Source organism: Dama dama, chromosome 32 (assembly GCF_033118175.1).
Source record: "Dama dama isolate Ldn47 chromosome 32, ASM3311817v1, whole genome shotgun sequence".
In the NCBI taxonomy this organism is placed as follows: Eukaryota; Metazoa; Chordata; class Mammalia; order Artiodactyla; family Cervidae; genus Dama; species Dama dama.
This window is the reverse complement of record NC_083712.1, coordinates 39,081,924-39,108,556: the sequence shown is the minus strand read 5'-3', so window position 1 is coordinate 39,108,556 and position 26,633 is coordinate 39,081,924. Positions and strand designations below refer to the sequence as shown.

The 26,633-nt window shown below is 45.2% G+C and overlaps 3 protein-coding genes across 14 annotated transcripts in view; 2 read left to right on the top strand and 1 right to left on the bottom strand.

Moving 5' to 3' along the window:
* Window positions 1–7,171, top strand: part of NSD3 (nuclear receptor binding SET domain protein 3) — a 104,918-nt gene extending 97,747 nt beyond the window's left edge. For all 3 annotated transcript variants that reach the window (XM_061134732.1, XM_061134731.1, XM_061134733.1), the window contains 3 exons: window positions 39–145; window positions 841–1,045; window positions 1,395–7,171. In XM_061134732.1, the coding sequence (XP_060990715.1) occupies window positions 39–145; window positions 841–1,045; window positions 1,395–1,636 (554 nt within the window). In that variant the 3' untranslated portion in view covers window positions 1,637–7,171. The remainder of the gene's footprint in view (window positions 1–38; window positions 146–840; window positions 1,046–1,394) is intronic.
* Window positions 7,172–7,307: 136 nt separating this feature from the next.
* PLPP5 (phospholipid phosphatase 5) lies at window positions 7,308–12,779 on the top strand. 6 transcript variants are annotated; one of them, XM_061134740.1, is made up of 7 exons: window positions 8,045–8,191; window positions 8,326–8,434; window positions 8,810–8,900; window positions 9,276–9,339; window positions 9,798–9,922; window positions 10,554–10,724; window positions 11,649–12,779. In XM_061134740.1, exons 1-7 carry the CDS (start codon window positions 8,115–8,117, stop codon window positions 11,810–11,812), a joined length of 801 nt encoding a protein of 266 aa, XP_060990723.1. In that variant the 5' UTR covers window positions 8,045–8,114; the 3' UTR covers window positions 11,813–12,779. The 6 variants fall into 6 exon arrangements, with proteins under 6 accessions (XP_060990728.1, XP_060990723.1, XP_060990724.1 ...); XM_061134741.1 differs by having other exon boundaries at window positions 8,071–8,156; window positions 8,326–8,394; XM_061134744.1 differs by having other exon boundaries at window positions 8,076–8,156.
* A 298-nt stretch (window positions 12,780–13,077) lies between these two features.
* Window positions 13,078–26,633, bottom strand: part of DDHD2 (DDHD domain containing 2) — a 29,638-nt gene continuing 16,082 nt past the window's right edge. For 4 of the 5 annotated variants that reach the window (XM_061134735.1, XM_061134738.1, XM_061134737.1 and 1 more), the window contains 2 exons: window positions 15,756–15,863; window positions 13,078–14,991 (listed from right to left, as the gene is read on the bottom strand). In XM_061134735.1, the coding sequence (XP_060990718.1) occupies window positions 15,782–15,863 (82 nt within the window). In that variant the 3' untranslated portion in view covers window positions 13,078–14,991; window positions 15,756–15,781. The remainder of the gene's footprint in view (window positions 14,992–15,755; window positions 15,864–26,633) is intronic. The other variant, XM_061134736.1, reaches the window with a different exon arrangement.

Below are 26,633 nucleotides of genomic sequence, written 5' to 3'. Positions count from 1 at the left end.
GGACTTGAGTATGAACGGTTCTCTCTCTTGTGGCCTAGGGATGGAGCTAACATTTAATTACAACCTGGACTGTCTGGGCAACGGCAGGACGGAGTGCCACTGCGGGGCAGACAACTGCAGCGGCTTCCTGGGCGTGCGGCCCAAGGTCAGTGGTGGGGAGGGCGCTGTTGGAGAACCGTCTCAGGAAGAGTGGGCCAGATGGTTTAGTGTGTGGTCCATCGGTTGTGTCTACCTGGAGTTGAGATGCCAAGTCCCCACTGGAGTATATCTCAGTAAGAACTGTCAGGTTCTGAACATGTTTGTATTTCTGATTGAATTGGAAGTTAGCAGACTCCTTTTCAAGAACATTTAAAAAAAAAATTCACCATACCCTAAAACCCATGCAATTACTCACTTTAAATTGGTGGGTTTTATGGTTTGTGAATGATATCTCAGTGTTTTTGCAATTTTGAAAAAAAAGCACCTATTCAAAAGTCAATGAAAATGAAGCATTGTTTTTGAAATAGAACAGTGTTCTTTTTCTTTTTAATTTGGCTGCACCAGCTCTTTGTTGCAGCACATGGGCTCTTTTAGTTAAAACATGTGGAATCTAGTCCCTTGACCAGGGATCGAACCCAGGCCCCCTACATTAGGAGCACAGAGCCTCATCCACTGGACCACCAGGGAAGTCCCAATGAAGCCTTGTTTTTCTTTCATTTCTGTTACGGGACAAGCCTTTCTGGAGTTTTAGCTAACTGGACAACAGATGGATTTATGTGAACCTGAGGTCGTAGGATTTTCCTTTTCCGTAAAGCTTCATGCGCTGTGATCGTTAAATCCATGATCCCTCTCTCCCGCCAGTCGGCATGTGCCTCCACAGCTGAAGAAAAGGCCAAAAATGCTAAGTTAAAGCCGAAGCGACGAAAAATCAGAACCGAGCCCAAGCAGCTGCACGAGGACGTCTGTTTCCAGTGTGGGGACGGCGGGGAGCTGGTCATGTGCGACAGGAAGGACTGCCCCAAGGCCTACCACCTGCTCTGCCTTAACCTGCCTCAGCCGCCCTACGGTGAGCGCCCCCGCCCGCCGCGGTCCAGCCCCCGTGGGCCGTGCCATGGGAAGTGGAGCGGACAACGGCCAGAGCAAGCACCTCCCAGTGCGCGGGGGGGGGATGCCCGTGGGCGCAGGGCTGGGGTCTTGTGTTCCCCGAGGTGGGCAGCTGGCCCTTGTGGTGTGGAACTGGGGGCAGAGATCACAGCCACCCTACCGGGACCATGCAGACCTCTCGTGGGCCAAGGCCTGGAGCTGTGGTCAGCCGGACGCAGCCTCCAGCCAGAGGGGCAGGTGGGAGGTGGCGTGTCTGGTGGGTGATGGACCTGGGCACTCACTGAGCTCCGTCCTTCTTCCCGCCTCCCCAGGAAAGTGGGAGTGCCCCTGGCACCAGTGTGATGAGTGCAGCGCTGCGGCCGTCGCCTTCTGCGAGTTCTGCCCCCGGTCCTTCTGTAAAGATCACGAGAAGGGGGCGCTGGTGCCCTCTGCCCTGGAAGGCCGGCTCTGCTGCTCGGAGCACGACCCTGCGTCCCCAGTGTCCCCCGAGTACTGGAGCAAGATCAAGTGTAAACTGGAATCACAGGATCACGGAGAAGAAGTCAAAGAGTAAACGGGCGGGGAAAATGTCCTTCTTTTTATTTAAAGGGAAAAAAAGGAGAAGAAAAAAGTAGAGGACGCATCAGTGCAAGAAGAGACCGCTGCGATGCAGGCAGCCTTGGCCAGCAGCGCCGCCTCGCGAAAGCAGGAGCAGGGAGCCGGTCCGCAGGCCGAAGCCGGTCATGGGCTCTGCTGTTTTCAGTTCTGTCGGTTTGGGAATTCCTTTGTGGAGGGTTAGATTCACTTGGTCTTTTCTTGCCCTTTTACTGTGCTCCAGAGCCTTTGCAGCTGGGAAAAAAAAGAGCTGTCTTTGCTTTTTAAAATAAGAACAGAGAGAAAAGAAAGTTTTTTGTTAATGAGATAAATTTAAAGTCTAGGATGTGTTCCTTGGGTGTACAAAAAAAAAGTAGCCCTCATTCCTTTATTTATTTTCATTTTTTAAGATTCTGAGACGCATAGTTCAGATAGTCTGATCAGTGTATGTGTATACATGTGTGTTTTAAGTAGGAATTGCAGAAAGCCCTCTAGAGAAGGGTCTGGCGGTGTCACAGGCCCCTCTCCCGGGCGGGAGGGCGGCTGGCTTTGCTTTCCCTTCCAGGTGTCTCTCATGGTCTTAGAGATGGCTCTGTGGGAGGACTGCACCTGGCCTCCTGAAAACAAAAGCCCTCAGTGGATATTACGTCTATGGTCTCACACTCGGCGGGCTTTCTGATGTGACTTTACCTAGAAAGGTATGTGATGTGGTTGCTGGTTTTTCCTTCTGGAGGAAACTGGAAGCGGATGGTCTCACCGAGTCTGAAATGTTCTCCGATGATAATGGGTGTTTTGGTGAAGTGCATTTATGTGGTATGTGAATTCAGGGTTCGAATGGACATTCCTGTTATCCTGGGGCACTGGTAAAGGCAGCTAAAGGCAGATGAAGGGCACGGACCAAAAGTCGGGTCAGAGGAGCACCCTTGTCTGTCCAGTGTGCTGTGGACCCTGGTCTGACTTGGAGAGAATGTTGGGTGTTTTATTTTCCGTCTCCCAGTCAAACATCCCCTTTATCAACTGACCACTCAGTTTCTTGATGGAAACTACACAAATGAATTTGAATTCGTGTGATTTGAGTAGCTCTTTTTGTTTAACTCTGCATTTGAGGGCAAAAGGGGTCGGGGCATTCCCCAAGTGACTTGTAAATTATCCAGTCCTTAGACTTGCCCCCACCGGGGAAGGGAGGCACTTGTACAGGGTAGGTAAGGCCACATAAACACACTTCATCGCAGGAAGCACTTAGGGAGAGCTCCCGAGAAAGCAGTATTGGCAAGAATAGACGCTCGTGAAGCGGACTGTCTGCCCACACAACGCCCTTGCTTGTAACGCTTAGGAATATGTGTACTCCAGGATTCCCTGTATGGATCCATTAGTCCTGTCAGACCTTGTTGTAACACTGTGCTAAGTAGAAGTCTAGGGTTAGCTTGAATGAACGTTAATTTTCTCTGTGAATTTTGACTGCTTACAATTGCCTGTACCTGGCAGCATTTACTTTCCCTCCCGAAGTGCCCAGTGACCTTACAAAGGCTGGGAAGATGACGCTCCACAGCATCTCTTCGGTTGTGCTGTGTCCCCCCTTTTTTCTTATCAGTTTAGAGCTCTTCTCTAGAAAAAAGAAAAAAAAATCTGTTTCGTGCCTCTTTTTTTTTTGTATGTATATGTGCAATTATACTGGATTTTTTTTGTTTAAAAAAACAAAAACAAAACAAAAAAACAAACACTACAATTCCTTTACTTAAGCTCCTAAACTGCCATTTGCGTGATTCCAGCAAATAATTTTGAGGTAACTTATTGAGCCTCCAGTAATTCTATTGATTAGATACGGTCTCAAAAGAAAGAGCAAGATAGAAGATGCTACATGTGTTACCAAATGCGACTGCCGCCAGTCACATGAATTACAGCTCACCAAAACACTAAACTTTGCTCTTGAGCAACTATAGAGTTTGATGTCCTTTTAAAAAAAAAATAACTTAAGAAAATCTATGTTTTATCATACTAAAACTTTATTTTATATATGTATATGATAAACATTTGCTTTTCTAAACTTACTAACATGAAGGATTTCCTTTAATATTTGAACTGTAACTCGCGTTGAATCAGTATCCAACATGAAGTCTTCTTGCTTTGTTTTGGACTTAGTGCTATTTAATATCTGACTTTTATATGGTAAGCCAGGGTATATCCTGTATACTACAAATACCTTAGGTTTAAGTATTTTTATGCAGCTTCTGCATTGTGTCACATTTTGTTTGTGTATCTGTAACAGAGCTCCACTGAGAGTTTTCTGATTTGGGGTGGGGGACAACAGGGTGGGCAGGTGGGGCGGGAGGGGGTGGCTAGCGGGACTGTTCTGCCATTTCAGAAATCAGGGTGGAAAGCAAAATTGCTGACTGCAGCTCTGGAGTCCCTGTCCGGGAATGTCCTCTAACAGTCTCAGAAGTGGTTTTAGTCCTGTCAGGGCCAAGGAGCTCTACTCACTCCTGCTGGCGTCACAGGTTCACGTATTTTAAAGGTGCAGGCTGTGGAGGCAGCGAAAGAGCGAGGCGTGCTTTCTGTGTGAAGTATCCACCCATGCAGTGTGCTTGCTTACGGTTCGCCATGAGATGCTGCCACAGACACGCTGCTTACTCGCAGCCGGAAGTTGTTATTTGATTTGCCAACTGTGAAATCTAGGTGTAGTCAGACCGCAAATGGCTGGTTTTTAATTCTTATCTGAAAATGAAATAACATCAAGCAGCATGGGATAACGGTGGTAATTTTTTTGAACCTTATGTTGGTTCAGAGAAAAAGTGAATGTTAATGTTTTTGATAATCGGCAGAACGCTTCAGAAACTGGGTCTGTAACAACTAGAGGTGAGATTCCAGACCTTCCAGGCCCTGGTGGGAGTCGGGAGCTGCCTGTCGCTTTTGGGGGGGCGGGGGGTAGGGGGGCTGCATTCCTGGAAGACGGAAGCAGCTGGAGGAAGTGAGTCACTTCTTGACTGTCTAATCAGGGCTACAGTTAGGAGTGAGGTGGGTTTTATTTTCATTTCTCTTTTTAACAAGTTCCCACCCTATCCTAATTCTCAAAAAAGCTCTGGCCTAAGCTATAAAATAGGCTGACTTTTAGAATCATTGAAACTTGGAGATTTCTATGTGTTCAAGTCAGGAACACATCTAAAGACTAAAAAAATAAAATAGGGAAGGGGGAAGGCTGCTCCCTGCTGCCATTTCCACAGAGTATTAGGAAGCAGGTCTGGGAAGAATGCTGTGACGCCCACAACCTCGAGATAATCAGGTCAAGGACCCTCAGACAGGGCGGCTGTCAGACAACTTTCTTTCCTGATCGTGAAGCAGAGTTTCCTTACTTCATAGTAGCTTGTTGCGTGGTGTGTTTGGGCAGGGTCCAGCCCAGATCTGCAGTTTGGAAGGAAGCAGGCGGGCCAGCCGTGTAGAACACAGGCTCTGGACTCCCAGGGATTTGTTGCTTGTCTCTCATTTCATTTTAAAACAGAAAGCTCTTCTTTAGCATTCACCTTAAAGTTAAGATGCTCCCGCACACCATGTCCCATTAGGATGAGAAAATTCGTCTCCGTGGCGTGCTGACAGCTTGGGAAGCGCACACCAGTTGTTCTTCTGCAGAAGGGACAGCATGAAGGGACAGGGGAAGTTGCTCGATTGACGAGCAGTGCAAATTAGACTTGAATTACTTCTTAAAAAGCTGGTGTGTCTAAATCCCTCGGGTCGGAGCTGGAGCTGTAGCTGCAGCTGCAGTGATCACATGAAGTGATCACTCGGAACAACTTCCTTTGGCCTCAGGCCACCTAGACTTGGGCTTCCCTGATAGCTCAGCTGGTGAAGAATCCACCTCCAGTGTAGGAGACCCTGGTCTGATTCCTGGGTTGGGGAGATCCCCTGGAGAAGGGATAGGCTACCTACCCACTCCAGTATTCTTGGGCTTCCCTGGTGGCTTAGATGGTAAAGAATCCGCCTGCAGTGGGGGAGACCTGGTTTCGATCCCTGGGTTGGGAAGATCCCCTGGAGAAGGGAAAGGCTACCCACTCCAGTATTCTGGCCTGGAGAATTCCATGGACTGTATAGTCCATGGGGTCACAAAGAGTTGGACACGACTGAGCGACTTTCGCCTTCTTTCTTTGACCTAGACTTGGTCTCTGGTTATTTGTAAACAAAGAGAGTGGAACTCACTTCCATTTCCAGATAGGCTCGGGAATAGACTTAATTAGATAGCTTTGCCATGTACTGACATATATGAAAGAGTTGGAAATTTGTATATACTGAAATCTACCAATGTTTATCTGGGGTGGGGTACTGGGAGAAATGGGGTTACAGTGGGGTGAGGGAGGGGAATTATAATGTTTACCACAGGTACGAAGTAGTCACTTTAACATTGAGACCTCTGCCTCATTGAATTCAGGTTTTTTTAAGTACTTGAAACTCCTCAGATTCTCCTTGTTTTACAGTTATTTTTAAATTTATGAAGTAGAAAGCATTGTTTTGTACACTGTTTTGTCTCTTACCCTCTTGAACTTGAGTTAGAGGTGAAGTTCTGCACATGGGAGCGTCCACAGTAGGTCTCTCAGATTCAGTGCATGTAGTCAGGGAAGAGACTCCTGCATGAAATACCAGCAGCATTTTCATGAGTATTTCCTATGTATGTTCTTTACTTTGTTATTTTGTCAACCCTATCCCCACGCACCTCTTCTTTCCTTTTAATAGATGCCTGTGTAGGGGGGAAAAAAAAAACTTTGCACTTACGTTACACTCCTGAAATGCCGGGTGTGACCTGTGTGTTTCAAACCCATTTCCGTTCTTTCTGCAGTCAGTCCATGGCTTAAGTGACAAGTTCAGGTGCATGTGGCACGTTTGTACGAAGGGAGAGGAGGTAGAGAAATACCTGTCTTTCAGGAGCATCTCAAAGTCATTAGCATGTAAGAGAAAGGGAGAAGAGGAATAGTTGCCAAAGTCCTTTATTCCAGTCCTTTGTCTTCTTGCATGACATCACTGCATCTGCTAATTGGCAAGAAAGCACCCTCGGGTTCCCCTTCCCCAGCCGCCAGACTTCTAATGTGTGCACACCACCGTCAGTATCCATCAGATGACCTAGATGAGGGGTGTATATGGTGTAACTCTTGTCAGTTTAGAAGCAGACTGGATAAAATGTCCTTTTCCTTCATTGTCACTAACATTGCTCATTATCTCATTCGTGCTGTCACATGCCCTCCATGTTAAACAAGAAAATCATATCGCCACTGATAACTAAGATGCTAAATGATGATTGCAACTGGCTAATAATAAGGTTCTTTTTATATATAAGGGTGTGTGCATAATTGGAATTGACATGAGAAATCCATTTGTATCCACTTGTGATATTGCACAACAACCACAGATACCTACAGATTCTACCTACAGATTCTGTTTTCATTTCCTCGTGATCTTTATCTATGATAATGACCTTTGTAGATTGGTTATTTCTGTACTTTGTTTATCTGTAATAAACTTTGTAGATCCTGTGAAATGTTATTTTGCCTAAATCACTTGAGACTTGAGTCTTTAATAACAAAGCATCAATATTCACTAAAAGTCAATCTCTTTTATTAGAGTTTCTGTGACTTGGCTAGAAGCTCCTGATACTAAGGATTAGTGTTCATTTTCCCTGGGGGGTGTTCCACTAGGGCATTACTGAATAATGACTTGATGTTGCCACATAGACTTCAAGATATATGATATTTTGGGGATTTTGTTGATTGGCCCATGTTTTATTGCATAGTGTGAAACGTTTAAAGCTTGGTTAACCTGTATATAGATAGGTTATTGTTGACTAGTTACAGTGTATTAGGATTGCCTGTAATATTGAAGCTCCTTACTACTGTGTGTGCTGGTAGGAACATATAATTTTTGTACATTCTATTTACTGAGATGTTACCTTTTTTATTTTACAAATACTTTGGGATTCAAATTTTTTTTTTTTTTGCTTCCGTGAGGATTAATTTGGAGAGATTTTTAATGACATTCCACTGATTTCAGATTTTGCTTGAGATTGACTTCAATAAATTGTCCTGTATGTTCCAAAATTAAATGTATGGACTTGTTCATTGCCACAACTTCTTGCTACAACTCAGTGACCAACAGGCCAACCTGGGCGGGAGGGGACCAGTGCAGGGTTGGCCGGTGGGCCCTGCAGCCCAGGTCTAGCGGAGCCGCGGAAAACGGCAAGGGACCTGGCAACGCAGCAACAGGAAACGCGCACTCTGCGCGCTTCCCGGGAGCAAAGGCCGAGTGAGTACGAAGCATTGGGGCGGCGTGGGAGGGCGGGTGGAGAGACACGCGGAGAACGACTCCTCCCTCCGCCCCGCCCATCTCCCGCGCGGCGCCCCGCCCCTGAAGGGATGCCCCGCCCATCTCCCGCGCGGCGCCCCGCCCCCGGCGCCGCCACGTCAGCCTTGAGCGCTCACCGGGCGATGGGCAAGGGGAAGGTGGCCGTCGCAGCCCTCGCGGCCGAGGTGGGCGTGCGGCTCGCGCTGTTCGCGGCCTTCCTGTAAGGACTTAAGCTCTGCCCCCTTCCCCGACCCCGGGGCCCTCAGCCCCCCACCCTCCTTTCCGAGACCCGACCGGGTTCCGCGCGAGCTTGCCGGAAGCCGCCGACGCTCCGCTCCTTTGTGTCCCCTTCAGAGTGACGGAGCTGCTGCCGCCCTTCCAGAGGCTCATCCAGCCCGAGGAGATGTGGCTTTACCGGAATCCGTACGTGGAGGCAGAGTATCTCCCCACCAAGCCGATGTTTGTGCGTGGAGGACCAGCCTGCCTTCTGACCGCGCTTTCAGGGCGTGGGCGGTCATCCCGGCTCCGCGGCGACGTTTATGGGAAGTTCCGTGCTAGACGGGGCTTCGCGTCGCCGTGCTTCTCGGCGGGGTTGAGAGCGGATGTCCCTCCGCTTTGGCTCAGGAGACACGTGCTGGGTGCAGTGCGCAGGGCGGCCGGGGGAGCTCGGGGCCCAGGGGGCCGCAGGCGGACCCTGGACGCCGCCCCTGCAGGGGAGCAGTTCAGGTCTGGTGTGTGACTTCTGCTGTCACTCCGCCCCTCTTGCTGTCGGAGGTCTTGTGTTTTCAAGCTGGTTCTGTTCTCTTTCGTGTGCTCAGCTCCGCTGTGTCCCGTGCAGGTCATCGCCTTCCTCGCCCCACTGGCTCCCGTCCTCTTGGCCAGGTGTCTCAAGAAGGCGGATGCAGCCGACAGCCGGCAGGCCTGCCTGGGTAAGAGTGCCCCCCGCCCTCTGCCGTCGGGTCCCCCCCATGGAGCTGGTGGCCTCAGTGTGTGGAGGCCACGTGCTGCGAACCCCTAAGGTGACTCTTTCTCCCCTCTACCCCGCTTTTTACCTGTGAGCTGTGGGTCACCTCCCGGGTACACCTGTAGGCACAGGACTGTGTGCACTGCGGGCGTCCTCAGGCTAGGCCAGACGTCCTCCCTGTGGCACCGCAGCGGCCACCAAGGCCCGCGTTCCTTTTATGCTCCAGTCTGGCTGGAGGCCGACCACTCTGCTGTCCCACGAGACAGTGTCCCCTGTGGCTGTGCTGAACGAGGCAGGGACCTCTGCAGACCCGCCGACAGTGAGTTTCTTTGCTTTGCAGCGGCCAGCCTGGCCCTGGCCCTGAATGGCGTCTTCACCAACACGATCAAACTGATAGTGGGGAGGTGAGTGCCCGAGCTGCCGTCAGCCCTCCCCCGTCAGGAGAGGGGGGTCACGCAGCCCCCGCCGCACCTTCCCGAGCCTCCTCTCTTAACGCTTCCTCCCTTCCCTCTGCCTCGGTCCCCCTCTGACTCTCCAGCTCTTTTCTGCTCAGAACAGCACATTTCCCAGTGCCACAGAGTGTGTCCTCCAGAGCACCCTGAGGAAGCTGCAGCATGACTGACTCTCTCCCCTAACAAGTAATTATGTGCTGCAGCAGCCTTTTTTTCTTCTTCTGATTTAAATACTAACCTTGGAAAAATAAGGCTTTTCTCTTAGTGGTGACTATCCAGTCCAGTTTCACTGTTCTGCCTGGGATGCTATTTGATTGACAGTTAACAGGTTAATCGATGTCTAACACAACAGAAGAACAATGTCTGGCGTTGTGAATGATCCACGTTCAGACCCGGCGTATTTCTTCCAGGCCACGCCCAGACTTCTTCTACCGCTGCTTCCCTGATGGGCAAGCCCGTGGAGACTTGGTGTGCACGGGAGACAAGGCCGTGGTGAACGAGGGCCGTAAGAGCTTCCCCAGTGGCCACTCTTCCTGTATGAATACCATGTGAACTCTACATCTGTGTTTGTGTTTTTTTAATCATTGAAAACCCAAGGGAACTTGTGAGGATGGGAACATCTCACACACTCTTGTTCTTGTATCTAGAAATCAGAGAGCCCCCCTTCTTTAATAACAAGCTTGAACCTCAAGTATTAAACATTTAAGGACAGAGGAAGTAGTTTCCCTTCATGAAATTTGAACATTATTCCTGTATTATCTGCCTAAATCCTGCAGTCTCATGCTAGCCATAAAAATATTAACCAACCTTTATGGAAGAGTTACTATCTAGTCAGGTACTTCCAAAAGCATTTTAGATTCGTGTCTCATTTGACAGCATATTAGCCCAATGAGATGGGTTCTTTTTATGATTCCCATTTATATACGAGGAAACAGAGGCAATGGGAAGTGAAGTCCCATCGCTAGGATTCCAAAAACTCTTTTCCAGGTAAATGTCACTCACTTTGGGACATAATCCTTCATTTTCCCTTGTTTTCTCCTCCCTCATAACTGACAGTTGCGATCAGTGATCTACACCAGAAGCTACAAAAAGGGCTAAGAACATGTTCATAACCCTGTCTTCTTTTCCTTTAAAAGACATATACTGAGAGGTTTTCCCTCTTCTAGTTGCATTTGCCGGCCTGGGCTTCGCATCCTTCTATCTGGCGGGGAAGTTACACTGCTTCACACCACGAGGCCGAGGAAAATCTTGGAGATTCTGTTCGTTTCTGTCACCCCTACTCTTTGCAGCTGTGATTGCACTGTCCCGCACCTGTGACTACAAGCATCACTGGCAGGGTAAGTGAGGCATCCGGGCTATGGACCCGCCACGGTTCTCCCATCATTTGTCCCCCACACGTGGCCTGGGACACACCCCCAGGTATCTGCTGAGTGAACAGACAAGTGCGGGGAGGATGGTCTGGATCTGAACTGAGAGTGTGGCTTATTGCTACATGGAAGATGGGAAAGCACACTGTTGTTTTTTTTTTTTTTTTCACTGTTATCTTTTAAACAGATTACCAGAGAGGGACATCCTAATTTTCCCATTACTTTGAAGCATCATAAGTTCAGAAAAAACTCTTTTAAGAAATTTTTTACAACCAACCTCAAAGTTCAGTTTACTATCTTAAAAATCAACTTCACTGTCAAGGTTTTTGTTCAGTAATGGAAGTAAAATTTAAAAAACATAAAATTGTAATTAAACCAAAGAAATTTAAGTTGAATGATATAGTAAAACATCCAAATTACAGAGTATCTGCAGAGAAAGCCCAAAATTAAAAAAAAAAAAAAAAAGCTGCCAGTATTAGCTAGAGGCCCTTAGGAGCTGTTCTGAAGGATAAACTAAATTTTTGCGAAGAGAGGCAACTCCTGGAGAGTTTATTCCTTCCTCTAGAACCCTTTGAATGGTGATGAGGGGTTTTTCATAGTATTCAATGAACCTGTTATTCTTCCAAACTAAAATAACTCAATGTAGTGAACTCAGAAAATGTCTTGTTTTACTTATTTAACTAAAGATGTGTTTTGATGTGGTGTTTAAGGGAACAGCTTGATAATGACAATAGTGCCGCTATATGATAAAACTAAGAAAATCCCCCAAAACCGTAACCCTGGAATGTAGGGGTTTTGCAGGCTAAACGAGTAGCCTTGGAGGGTCGGTCAAGCTCCCTCCACCGGCAAGCACGACCTGTGAGTGAGGGAAGGCCGTCTCCTGTCTTCACTCAGACGTCCTGGCTGGGTCCGCCATCGGCCTGGCGTCCGCGTACAGCTGCTACAGGCAGCACTACCCCCCGCTGACGGACGCCGGGTGCCACAGGCCGCTGCCCCTCAGCCCTGCTCTTCCCGCCGCGCAGAAGCAGCCCCGCGACCCGCAGCCCTTCTGTGTTTAGACACTGGAGCCGCCTCCCTGGAGAACAGGCCCATCGGCCCTCCTCTCCCCTCACGCCCAGGACAAGAATGTCTGACCTTCACCTCCTGAGACACAGGTGAGGACAGAAGCCCACAGGCTGGTGCAGTTTTGCCCCGGTGCGCAGGGGTTTATCGAGAGGGGCTGAAGTCCTGCACTACTGTCCCCCAACAGCGTACAAGTCTGGTCCACCGGACTGGTATCCCAAGATCCAGTGTTTTCACATGTAACTTCAGTACGGTTCTTAGAAGGATTTTGTCACAAAGAACCGTTTACATTAGCCTCACTTTATCCTAGACACTAGCATTGATTACCAGAACTTAATTTCCACTTTCCATAGCTCAGAATCTTAAAATCCAGGGCATGAGCAATTAAATTATTTTACTTCGGTTTACTTTCTCTGGTGGGACAATTCCACGCCTGAAATAGGAAAATGTCCAATTCTGACTAATTTACCACTGTTTTGCTTATCCAAGTCCAGCTAAATAGTGCTGTCCCTTCTGAATTCTGTGAATATAAGTCATTTGATAATTTGTTGAATTACTGAGTAAACACAGTAAACAAGAAAACGGTCAGGAGCGTCGATTCAGTACCAACAGCGGATGCCGGTCCCGGCCCCACCGGTGCTGAACCGAGCTCACGAGCCGCCCTGCCTGCAGTCACGGCTGCAGACCTGTGCGAACGCACCCACCCTGCCACGTGGCTGAGGCAGGAGAGGGTGCTCAGAGACTTACCTGGAGGACAGACCAGCGTGTCCTGTCCCATCCCCAGTGGGCCGTGAGGAACAGTTACGGGACGTGGTCGGAACTGATGCACAGGACCTGAAACTACCCTTCTCTCTATGCTGATCATACTTTAATATGACCTTGTTTTTTATTTCTTTCTGTAACATTTTCAGTGCACCTTTTTCCTTATGTAAATGAAATATGCAAATAAAATGGTGAATGTGGGCTTTGCACTTAAAGTTCCATTTGAGAACTGAAACATTTCAAGTTAAACACTGGATTCCCCATCTGACATAAGTGACTCAACTGTCTCCAGCAGTGGCTGATGTTAATAATACCAAAGAGCTCTCAATATTTACCTTATAATCACCGTAGTTTAACAGTCAAGGGGAAAAGAACCCGAATGTCAGTTCTTTGCCCAGTACTTTTTTAAAATTTGTTTTAGTAACACAGAGGGGAGGAGAAAATGGTTATTGTACTGATTCTCTCTGGTCTTTGATGGATGAGCCAGGTAGAAGTAGGCAACTGGTCAAATCGGTTTTATTTCAGTATTTACTAAAGTTTTAAATATAATCACATAAAAAACAAACATTTCAAAAAGTGCAAAATATTAGAAAGCTAATCAGTGCTATTAATCTTTCCATGCAAACAATCTCTCTTGAGATAAGCAATACCAATTCTGCAGCTGGAAATATGTATAAAATGATACTCTACCATAGTTTAAAAATAGGCTTGGTCAAGAGATTGCACATGATACAACTGAAGTAGTGCAAAAGATAAACAGCTGAATAAGGAGTTTAAGTCCAGCTCAGCACCCTGTGTAAGACGCATCCGTGATGCCAACACAGGGGACACAGGGCATAAAGCTCTTCTCCAGTCACCTGCCCTTCACCACCAGGAAGGAAACACTTCTTAGTACAAACAGTGGTTTATCTAACAATCCGGGGTGATGCTGTTCATCTTTGGTTACAGGGACTCACTCTTGCTTGTCCTTTGGCTTACTCTTACAATTTACTTACTCTGTTAATAGGAAGAGTAAATTTAAATTTGAGGACAACAACTTGATGAAAGCTCCCCCTTTACATTGAATGCTACCTAATTCTCAGTAACCCTTATTTCGGTCTCGGAGTTTATGTAGTAAATAAAGCATTTCATAGAGCTGAAACATCTTAGTGGCTTGGTCAGCATTAGTCTGTAAGCAGATGGACACGGAGAAGCCAGGCTCTCAGCAGTACCCCAGCCTTATCTCTAGCGTGATCGTAACATTCCCTCTGCTGTCACAGAGATGGCCTATGTGAACGTTAAATGCCGGGGGTCTACGTTCACCCCCCTCACCTGCACACTCTGACACTGCCTCTGCAGCAGCTGTTCCTAGCCCCACAGAGCCAGGATCCCCCTGGGCAGACCCACCCCTCCCCCGGCACTGCCTGTGCCGAGGCCTGTCCATTTGCTCCCTGCTCTGCGGGGACTCAGAGCGACAGCGTCTGTTTGAAGAGAACATTCTTCAACACTCCCTTCACACAAGTTGATGTGGCAGATGGCTTTCACAAGTTGTTCCACCATGAACACACCACTAGAAGTTTTTATTCATCACTTCATAAGCAGTCAAAGCTGTGTAACTGCAGGTTTTTCAGCGTTTATAACTTTAAACTTAAGAACTAACAAATAACTAGGTTGGACTTCATCTGGAGTCTCCCAGTTTGAAGTATGATACGATATAAAAGGGCAGGTCTAGGATATATAATATCTTTATAAAGATGTACCTGATGGAAACTAAACTGTCCACTTTAGACTCTTAGAGCAGCTCAAATAGCTGTAAAAACAATGAACAGCCTCTGTGAGTCCTAGCAATAAATCTTGTCAGTCAACTATAGAAAGTAAACAGTATTTATAATTTTAGTCTTTCTTCATACAGTACGTGTGGAAAACAGAAGTTGGCTGGAAAGAATCTGACTGCCCACCAGTCTCCCTCCTCCACTTAGATTTGGCCTTCAAACGCAGAGAACACCCATGACCATAAGCAGACCTAGAATGGCTTCTGAGTCTCAGGAACCCACTACCAGATTAGAATATTCTCTAAAGATAAACAATAACCTCCTAGAAAAATTTACACCCAACCCAAAACAAACTCAAGGCAAGCTTTATACCATCTCAAGTAATAAGCAATAGAGTGTGGTACATAAATACCATCAGAGAATTAAAGATGCAGACTGCCCGCAGCCATCAAGAAAGAATGGCGAATGTTTCTGTGAAGCCAGTGGTAAAAAGTGACAGGGTCTTCCCTTTGCTTTTCCACTTGCTTCCAGAGAGGAAGATTATCTTCCAGAGACCCTAGTGGTGAGTAAGTAGCAGGCAACATGCAGGGAATGACACAGCTGAGAGGAAAACGCAGGAACAGAGAGGCAGGTTTTCTGGGGAAGGATCCCTCAGTGTCCATCTAGGGGAGAAAGTGGAAGAGAGGTCATCACGCTGAAGGCAACCAGAGAGAACACCAGAGTCTGACACACAAGCTTTCTGACTATTAATACATATATACAGGGCTGAGTAATGTGAATCCTAGGCTGGGCTGTCTATGCTGAAAGCTGAAACTGTTGTAACTGCAAGGAGCTCAAACCAGTCCATCCTACAGAACATCAACCCTGAATATTCACTGGAAAGGCTGATGCTGAAGCTCCAATACTTCGATGCTGGGAAAGATTGAAATCAAAAGAAGGAGGCGGCAGAGGATGAGTTGGTTAGATGGCATCACTGACTCAATGGACATGAATCTGAGCAAACTCCAGGAGAGAGTAGAGGACAGAGGAGGTTGGTGTGCTGCAGAACATGGAGTCACAAAGAGTTGGACACAACTTAGTGACTGATCAACAACAGCAATGTAAATCCCAGAATGGACTGTATGTACTTAAAGCTGTAAATGTTGTCATGGTAACTCTTAGATGGTCAGAACCATGAAGATTCTGAGTTTAGATCCTAAAAATGACAAGTGTTTTTGGACCAAGTTGCTAGCAAAACACATGCTAACCTTTCTCTAAATGGCCTCCAGTGCTTTTTCCCATGAATTTTAACCAGAGTCCCTCTAAAAATGAGTAATAACCTAGATCTTGGTGACAAGCAACAAAAAGTACATTTCCAAGCAGCTTTTGAGGCTCCACATGTTAATATGTAGGAACAATGCTACATACATGACATTTAAAAACTTACATTAAGCAGCCTTAGGTGGTTCATTTTTACTGTAAAGGCTGATCAAGGAAGATACCCTGGGTTTGGTAGATTTCTTTGAGAACCAGCAATACTGTATCTTCAGACTCCCTGGAGAGAGAAAAGATTATGTTGTAAAAAGAAACTAACATTTGTACTAGGTGTTTTACATATACTATCTAACAATCTACACAACCACCTTACAAGTTCATTTTTTTTACTGTTTAAAAAAAAAACTGGCTTAGAAGTGGTATATCTAACAGTGGCTTGGAAGGTAACCTAGCAAAGAAGTTGTTTGTTAGGTTACCTTCTAACAAAGAAGTCTAGCATTGTGTTCTGTAATATAAAAAAGCCAGTAGTAAATTACCAAGCCCTCCCTCCACAGAACTCATTCTTGGGACAACATAGAAGAGTCATCCAATTCATCACCTTAATTTTTTAAATATTGAGTCACCTTTTTAAAAGAAAAGCCAATACAATCATGTGGATAAAGATCAAAGATACAAAGGATATAATAATGAAGTCTCCTTCCCACTGTTTCTAAACCACTAGTTCCCACCTTCTGACAACTGGTGTTATCAATTTCTTATGTATCTTCCTGATATTACTCAGTGTGTGTACAGGCAATTACTTATATCTCATTCATAAAGAAATATGACTATAAAAATAACATTCATGGATTGCCTTACAGATATCTGGCTCAAACACTTTTTTAGATCTGAGGTTTAACATTTTTTGAGTCATAGACCTATTTGAGAATCTAATGAAACCTATGGATTTCTCCCTGAAAAGACATCGTACACATATACTGTATACCCAAAATTGTCAGTAGAATTTCACTAGACTCATGGACTTTTTCTGTCCCCTACAAGCTCTGCACGTGGACTGCAGGTTAAGAAATTCCTCCTATCCCAATGAGAGGAGATTAGCTAAATCAGATATTAAAATGGTGTGATCCTGGTGCATAAATAAATGAGTCAATAGAAAAGAACAGAAAGTTCAAAAGTAAGACTTAAAAACCCACAGAAATTTAATACAATGAAGTTAGAATCATTAACAGTGTTTTCCAGATGGAGAGCCATCTGGAAAATGATTTGAATCAATTCACATCTTCTTACAAGGATAAATTTGAAGACAATCAAAGATTTACATGTAAAAATGAAACCCTAAAATATCAGAATAAACTGTGGTAAGGAATTCTCTGGAAAACAAGGAAAATCTAGGCATGACACAAATTCCAGAAGCCAAAAAAGAAAAAATAAATTTGACTACATAAAAATCAAAGTTTATACTTAGCAAGAAACCAATGTACACAATGTTAAACTGGGAAAAAGGTATTTACAACTCATATCACAGATTTTATCAATTAAAAAAAAAAAATTCAATATGAAACAGAATAAAGAGTATAGATAATTCCCCAAAAAGAAAATTAAAATGGTCCTCGAGTATATGTCAAGATGATCAACCTTGTAACGGAGAGGGCAATAATTACAGTGTGTGCATGATACGTACACTAAAAGCCACAAAACATTTCTGAGAGAAACTAAAGATGACAATACACTGAGAGATAGCACGTTTGTGGGTCAGAAGACTCAGCATTATTAAGGTATCAGTTCTCCCCCGTGCCCAAATTGATCCAAAGATAAAATGCAATCACAATCAAAATCCCTAAAAAGCTTTTTGGTTGAAATTAACAAGTTCATTCTAAACTACATATGGAAATGCAAAGAACCTACAATACCTCAAATAACTACTAATAGGCACAACAAAGATGAAGGGCTTCTAATACCTAATTTCAAGCCTTACTATAAAGCTACAGTAATCAGGACAGGGTTTTATTGATGTAAAGACTGACAAACAGATCAACAGAACAAAACAGGGCCAAGGCAATTCAACAGTTTCTCCGTCTGAATAAACTTTTCAACAAATGTTGCTAGAATAAAAGCCACAGGCAAAACAATGAACCTCAATCCTTTCCTCACACTATATTTAAAAATTAACCAAAAAAAAAAAATTTAACCAAAGTGGATCACAGACCTAAATGTAAAAGCTAAAATGACACAACTTCTAAACTAAAGAGAAATAAGATTTGATGTTGGATTTGGGCTTCCCTGATAGCTCAGCTGGTAAAGAATCCATCTGCAATGCAGGAGACTCCGGTTTGATTCCTGGGTCAGGAGGATCCCCTGGAGAAGGGAGAGGCTACCCACTCCAGTATTCTTGGGCTTCCCTGGTGGCTCAGATGGTAAAGAATCCACCTGCAATGGGGGAGACCTGGGTTTGATCCCTGGGTTGGGAAGATCCCCTGGAGAAGGGAAAGGCTACCCACTCCAGTATTCTGGCCTGGAGAATTCCATGGACTGTATAGTCCATGGGGTTGCAAAGAGTCGAACACGACTGAGTGACTTTCACTTTCACTTGGCAAAGATTTCTTATCTATGTCAGAAAAGCACAAACATCAATAAATTGGACTTCATCAAAATACATTTTTGCTTTTCAAAACATACTTGTTGAACAAATGAAAAATCACATCCTGAGAGAGAAAAAGTATCTGAAAAGGACTGGTAAATATAGGAAAATCTTGAAACTTAATAATGAAATAATCCAATTTTTTAAAACAGGCCAAAGATTTTAACAGACAATTCACCAAAGATGATACATGGATGGCAAGGCGGGATCGATCAAGGTGGCAGAGTAAGAAGACATGGAACTCACTCCTTGCCAACAAACAGATCAAAATTACATCTATATATGGAATAAATCTCATTGGAAACTGGCAGAAAAACTGTACAACCAAGGCTGTGAGAGAGATCCACATGTAATTGGGTAGGACAGGAAGAAAAGCGATCAGGTCAGCACCTGTGCCCCTGAGAGGGGACTGAAGAGGGAGAACACTGGGGCAGAGACCCATCCCGGGGAGTGAACGGTGAGAGCCTCAGGGGATGCTGCAGGCCTGGGGTCGTAACCCGGGGAGATGAACCGCCCCTGCTGACGGGAGGGCAGGTGGAACTAGCAGGAGGGCTGTGGGAAGGAGGGAGGGAGGGAGTGTGTGTGTGTGTGTCTGTGTGTGTGTGTGTGCTGGCTTGTGCACGCCCGCGAGGAGAGCAGGGCAGAGGGGGCGGTTGGACAAGTGTTCTAGTGGCTGCCAGGTTCCCCGCCTGGGCGCGCACCTCCCTCCGCTCCACGTCCTCCAGCAGGACGACGCGGCACTGCACAGCGTCCAGGGGCACCCCGGGCCTGGGGCGGAGCGTGGGTGTTGGCAGCAGTCATGGTTGGCACTTACTCACGTGGCGTGTCAGAAGGAGCCTAGAACTCTGACGGCAGCCTCTACCCCACAGCTCCCACAGGACATACACGGAGACTCCACACCGGCCCCGGGACCCTGCAGGGCAGCCCCGTGACAAGACAGCTGGTGGGGGCTGGGCATGGTGATGGGCTCTGAGGGGCAGGGGGACATGCGCGCGAGGCTGCGTGTGAGCAGAGCAAGGGGACAAGTGCAGCTCCCGTGGGCAGACAGCTCAGACCTCTGCCTGCAGAGGGTCCACGTGGGCACCACTGTGGTCAGTACTTCCCGGCTCTGGGGCAAGGCTTCCAACGCAGGGAGGGGGAGGACACACACCCACAGGGAACAGAGCCAGCCCGCCCGACCCTTGCCTCCAGCAACTTGGATCAGATCCTGTCCCAGCAGGGTGCCGGCCACTGGGCAGGGGCGAGGTCTGCCTCACACCCAGCTCCAGCCCCACCCCCTGCTGAAGGGATCCAGCTCTCCCATTGGAAACACTGGGCACATGCAGTCTGTATAAGGATGCTCCCACATCAGAACACCCCTTTAAGACCACAAGAGGTAAATGTTTCACCTAAATTCACAGTGACAGAGAAAGTTAAGCAAAATAAAAATGCAGAGGAACTGCTCTCAACTGGAACAAGAGAAAAAAACCCTGAAGAAACAAATAATGAAACAGAAATAAACAATTACCAGGTAAAGAATTCAGAACATTGTTAATAAAAATGTTAATTGAATTTAGAGAAAAGAATACTTGAACACAGAATTTTAAAAAGGAACTAGAAAATATTTAAAAAGACCCAATCTGAAGAGAATTCAATAGCTGCCCAAAAAAAAAGAAAAAGAAACACACTAAAAGGAATGAATAGCAGACTAAGTGATACTAAAGAACACATATATGATCTGAAAGACAGGAAAATGTAAATCATCCAAACAGAACAGCAAGAGGAAAAACAGATTTCTAAAATGAAATCAGTATAAGAAACCTCTTAAATAATATTAAATAACCAACATTCACATTATAGGAGAAGATGCAGCTGAGGTAATTACAGCTGAAAACTCTCCAAACCTGAAGGAAATAAGATATCCAGGAACAGGAAGCACAGAGGGCCCCAAACAAGTTGAACTGAAGGAAACCCACACCAAGAGATAACATAATTAAAATGGCAAAAGGTAGAGAGAGGCTTCTAAAGGCAGCAAGAAAAAAAGAAAACAGAATCCCCACCCATAAGACTATCAGCTGATTTCTTTGCAGAAACCACGCAGACCAGAAGGGAGTGGCATGATCTGCAACCTAGAGTACTCTGCCCAGCAAGATTACCATTTAAAACTGAAAGAGAGACAAAGAACTTCTCAGACAAGCAAAACCTGAAACATTTCATCAATACTAAACCTACTCTAAAAGAAATGTTAATGGGTTTTCTCTAAGTGGAAAAGAAGAAAGAACCTACAGAGAAGAAATACAGAGTAAGGACTGAGGACCAAGCACTTAACTGAGCAGTATGGAGATTAAAAGACAAAAAAAAGCTGTGAAAGCAGCTGTAACTACAATAGACAGTTACGGGATAAACATGAAACAGGAAGATATAAAATATGACATCAAAATATGCAGGAGGGGAGTAGAAATGTAGAATGTTCAGATGTGTTTGAACTTATATGACTGCCAGTTTAAAACAAGAAGATATAGGTCAACATATATGAACCCCACGGTAATCACAAATAAAAAAAAGCACACAACAAATACACAAAAACTGAAAAGAAAGGAATATAAGCATACTGCTAAATAAAATCACTAAACCACAAAGTGTTAGTCGCTCAGGCATATCCAACTCTGCGACCCCATGCACTGTAGTCCGCCAGGCTCCTCTGTCCATGGGATTCTCCAGGCAAGAGTACTGGAGTGGGCTGCCATTCCCTTCTCCAGGGGATCTTCTGGACCCAAGAACTGAACCCAGGTCTCTGACACTGCAGGCAAATTCTTTACCATCTGAGTCACCAAGAAACTCCCTAAACCACAAAGGAAGAAACAAGAAGAACAGAGAAGCATCACAAAACAACGGGAGAACAAGTAATAACATGGCAGTAAGTACATGTCTACATCAGTAACTGCTTTAAATGCCAATGGGCTAAATATTCCTATCAGACAAAACAGACTTTACAACAAAGGGTATGACAGAAGATAAAGAAGGGCATTCTATAGTGATAAAGGGATCATTACAAGAACAAGCCATAACATTTAACATATATGCATCCAAGACAGGAGCACCTCAACATGTAAAGGGAGAAACTGACAATAACACAGTAATAGCAGGGGGCTTTAACATCCCACTTTTATCAATGGACAGATCATCCAGACAGGAAATCTATAAGGCAACAATGGCCTTAAATGACACATTATAGATGATTTGAATATATTAGACATTATGTCCAAAAATAGCAGAATACAGACTTTTTTTTTCCAAGTGCACATGAAATGTTCTCCAGAACAGATCACATGTTAAGAGGATAAAAATTATACCAAGCATTTTTTCCAACCACAATAGCATGAAACTAGAAGTCAATTACAGAAAGAAAAATGGGAAAAGAACTCACACATGGAGATTAAATGATATGCTACTAAAAAAAAAAAACGGGTCAATAGAGAAATCAAAAAGGAAACCAGAAAATACCTTGAGACAAATAAAAATGGAAATATGACTCTCCAAAAATCTATGGGATGCAGAAAAAACAGATCTAAGAGAGAAGTTTATAGTGATACAGGCCTTCCTTATCTGGTGGCTCAGACGGTAAAAGTGTCTGCCTACAATGTGGGAGACCCGGGTTTGATCCCTGGGCCGGGAAGATCCTCTGGAGAAGGAAGTGGCAACCCACTCCAGTACTCCTGCCTGGAAAATCCCGTGGACGGAGGAGCCTGGTAGTCTACAATCCATGGGGTGGCAAAGAGTCGGAGACAACTGAGCAACTAAACTTTTACTTTTCACTTATTTCCTTGAGAAATAAGAATAATCTCAAACCTACCACCTAAAGGAATTAGAAAAAGAAAACAATCCAAAGTCAGCAGAAGCAAGGGAATAATAAAGATCAGAGAGAGAAGAAATAAAATATATCTTAAAGAAAAAAAACAATAGGGCTTCCCTGGTGGCTCAGTGGTGAAGAATTCACCCGCCAATGCAGGAGACACGGATTCAATCCCTCGTCTACTACGACTGTACTCTAAGAGCCCTGAAACTGCAAATACTGCATCCAGGTGCTGCAACTACTGCAGCCTGCGTGCCCTTGAGCCCATGCTCCACAATGAGCAGCCGCCGCAATGAGAAGCCCATGCACTGCAACAAAGACTAGGCCCCGCTTGCCACAACTCGAGAAACGCTGGTGCAGCCAGGAGGAGCCAAGATGGCGGAGGAGTAGGACGGGGAGACCACTTTCTCTCCCACAGATTCATCAACAGAATAACTGAACGCAGAGCAAACTTCGCAAAACAACTTCTGATCGCTAGCTGAGGTCATCAGGCGCCCAGAAAAGCAGCCCATTGTCTTCGAAAGGAGGCAGGACAAAATGTAAAAGATAAAAAGTGAGACAAAAGAGCTAAGGACGGAGATCCGTCCCGGGAGCTCTTAGGCGGCATTGCTTGGGGTAGGGTCCCGGCCTGAGTGCCCTGAGGACAATCGGAGGGAGCTTCTGTGAGTTGCCAACTTGAACTGTGGGAGACCAAAAGAGAGAGAGTAAATTAACCGGCCCGAACACGCTGCCGGCCGTTCGCAGAACAAAGGGACCGAGAAAGTCCAGAGAAGAGCTCGCAGGCTGCGGACCGGCCCAGCCCCGCCGGAGGCAGGAGGCAGGGGGGAGGGGAAGGGCGCGGCGAGACACAGGCCGCAGGCACCCGACCGGCGCGGGCGGGGACTGGGGCTGGGGACGCGGAGGGCAGAAGGCGCGCGCACCCGACTGGCGCCGGCGGAGACTGAGACTGGGTCCGTGGAGGGGAGGGGGCGCGCCACACCTGGGGAAGAGTGCGCCCACCAAGCCCCTCGCTGCCTGGACCGCTCTGACGGGGAAGGCACAGAGAGCAGGCGCAGCTTTTTGCTCCGCGCTTTTGTGGAACACCCGAGGGCTGGAACCTCGCGCAGCGCGGGGCGCGCTCCATATGGAGCGGCCGGGAGCCTGAGCAGCGCAGACGGAGAAAGCAGCGTCAGCCCCTCCCGGCAGCCCCAGCCCATCCCCGCGGCGCAAGCCCATCCCCACAGCGCCAGCCCCTCCCCACAGCGCGACGGAACTAGCTACCTGAATAAGAGTCCACCTCCGCCCGCCTCTGTGAGGGCGGAAATGAGGCTCTGAAGAGACCGGCAAACAGAAGCCAAATAAACAAAGGGAACTGCTTCAGAAGGGACTGTGCAACAGATTAAAATCCCTGTAGAAAACACCGACTACACCGGAAGGGGCCTGCAGATATCGAGAAGCGTAAGCTGGAACGAGGAGCTCTCTGAAACTGAGCCGAACCCACACTGACCGCAACAGCTCCAGAGAAACTCCTAGATATAATTTTACTTTTTTTTTTTTAAATAAGAAAAAAAAAATTTTTTTTTTTTTTTTTTAATTTTTTCTCTTTTATTTTCCTTTAAAATTCCCTATTACTCCATTACTCCTTAACTTTCATTTTCATAGATTTTTATGATTTTTTTAATTAGGGAAAAAAATTTTTTTTCTTTTTTTTTTTCTTCTTTCCTTTTTCTCTTCTATTTTATATTTTTCTTTTAAAGTCCTCTAGTACTCCTCTACTACTCCTTAATTTTCATTTTCAATACACTATAACCTTACAAAAAAAAAAAAAGAGAAGCCCTATTTTTAAACCGAAATTCAGTTCCCATTTTTATTCAGGAGTGTGTTGATTATTCTCTCCCAATCTTGACTCTCTGTTTTCTACCTCAGAAGACCTCTATTTCCTCCTTTCCCCTTCTCTTCCCAATCCAATTCTGTGAATCTCTGTAGGTGTCTGGGCTACGGAGAACACTCTGGGTACAGACAACTGCATAGATCTGTCTCTCTCCTCTTGAGTCCCCCTTTTTCTCCTCCTGCTCATCTCTATCTCCCTCCTCCCTCTCCTCTTCTTCATGTAACTCTGTGAACCTCTCTGGGTGTCCCTAACGGGGGAGAATCTTTTCGCCATTAACCTAGAAGTTTTATTATCAGTGCTGTATTGTTGGAGAAGTCCTGAGACTACAGGAAGAATAAAACTGAAATCCAGAGGCAGGAGACTTAAGCCCAAAACCTGAGAACACCAGAAAACTCCTGACTACATGGAACTTTAAGTAATAAGTGACCGTCCAAAAGCCTCCATACCTACACTGAAACCAACCACCACCCAAGAGCCAATAAGTCTTAGAGCAAGACATACCACGCAAATTCTCCAGCAACGCAGGAACATAGCCCTGAACGTCAACATACAGGCTGCCCAAGGTCACACCTAACACATAGACCCATCTCAAAACTCATTACTGGGCACTCCATTGCTCTCCAAAGAGAAGAAATCAAGTTCCATGCACCAGAACACTGACGCAAGCTTCCCTAACCAGGAAACCTTGACAAGCCAATCGTCTAACCCCACCCACTGGGTAAATCCTCCACAATAAAAAGGAACCACAGACCTCCAGAATATAGAAAGCCCACTCCAGACACAGCAATCTAAACAAGATGAAAAGGCAAAGAAATACCCAACAGGTAAAGGAACATGAAAAATGCCCACCAAGTCAAACAAAAGAGGAGGAGATAGGGAATCTACCTGAAAAAGAATTTAGAATAATGATAATAAAAATGATCCAAAATCTTGAAAACAAAATGGAGTTACAGATAAATAGCCTGGAGACAAAGATTGAAAAGATGCAAGAAATGTTTAAAAAGAGTCAATTAAAAATGAATAATGCAATGAATGAGATCAAAAACACTTTGGAGGGAACCAAGAGTAGAATAACGGAGGCAGAAGATAGGATAAGTGAGGTAGAGAAAAGCTGGTGTAGTAATGAAGACCCAGCACAGCCATAAATAAATAAATACAAAATTTTAAAAAACAACAGAAAATATCAATGAAAACAAGAGTTAGTTTCTTGAAAAGATAATCAAAAACTGATAACCAGGCTCACCAAGAAGAGAGAATCCAAAATAATCAAAATAAGAAATGCAAGAGGAGAAATACAACTGATACCACAGAGATAGAAAAACATAAGAGGATACTATCAATGGTCATATTCCAACAAACTGGACAACCTAGAAGAAACGGACAAATTTCTAAAAAAACATAAAAATTGGCAAGACTGAAATCAATAAGAAGCAGACCATCTGAATAAACCAAACACTAGTAGTGAAATTGTATTTGAATTTAAAAAACTCGCAGGAGGCCTCCCTGGTGGCTCAGTGGCGAAGAATCTGCCTGCCAATGCAAGAGACACAGGTACGATCCCTGGTCCGAGAGGATCCCACATGCCGCGGAGCAACTGCGCCCATGCACCACAACTCCTGAGCCCGTGCTCTAGAGCCCAGGAGCCGCAACTGCTGAAGCCGCGCGGCCTAGAGCCCATGCTTCGCAACAAGAGAAGCCACCGCAATGAGGAGCCCCCATGCTCTGCAACTAAAGAAAAGCCTGCGCAGCCACAGAGACCCAGAACAGCCAAAAATAATAAGTACAAATTATAAAAAAAACCTCCCAGGAAACAAAAGTCCAGGACCAGCTTCTGGGGGGGGGTTCTAGCAAATTACAAAGATTTAACACTCATCCTTTTTAAACTATTCCAAAAAATTGAAGAGGAAGAAACTCCCAAATGCATTCTGTGAGGCCATCATATCCTGATACCCAAATCAGACCAATACACTACAAAAAAGGAAAACTACTTATCAATGTCTTTGATGACTACAGATACAAAACTCAATAAAATATTGTAACAAACAACTCAAAAAAATAAATAAAAGATCATACACAATGATCAAGTGGGATTTATCCCAGGGATACAAAGATGCTTTAGTATTCACAATTCAATCAGTGTGACATACCACATCAACAAAAGGAAGGACAAAAATGATATGATCATCTTAATAGATACAGAAATAGCATTTAATGAAATTAAATATACATTGACAAAAATTCTCCAAGTTGGTATAAAGAGAACATAACTTAACATAATAAAGATTGCCTATGACAAACCCACAGCTATCGTCATACACAACAATGAAAACCTGAAAGCCTTTCCTCCAAATTCAGGAACAAGACAAAAGATGTCCACTCTTGCTTCTTCAATGTAACATAAACAGTACTGGAAGTCCAAGCCACAACAATCAGAGGAAGGGAAGGGAGGAAGGAAGAAAAAGCACCCATGTTGGAAGGGAGGAAGTAAAACTGGCACTATTTACAGATGATGTGATACTTTACATAGAAAACCCTAAAGCCTCCACCAAAAAGCTATTAGAACAAATGAATTCAGTAAACTTGCAGGATACAAGATTAATATACAGAAATCTAATGCTTTTTATATGATATTAATGAACTATCAAAAAGTAAAAGAAAAAAAAAATCCCAATTTAAAATTACATCAAAAAGAATAAAATGCCCTAGGAAT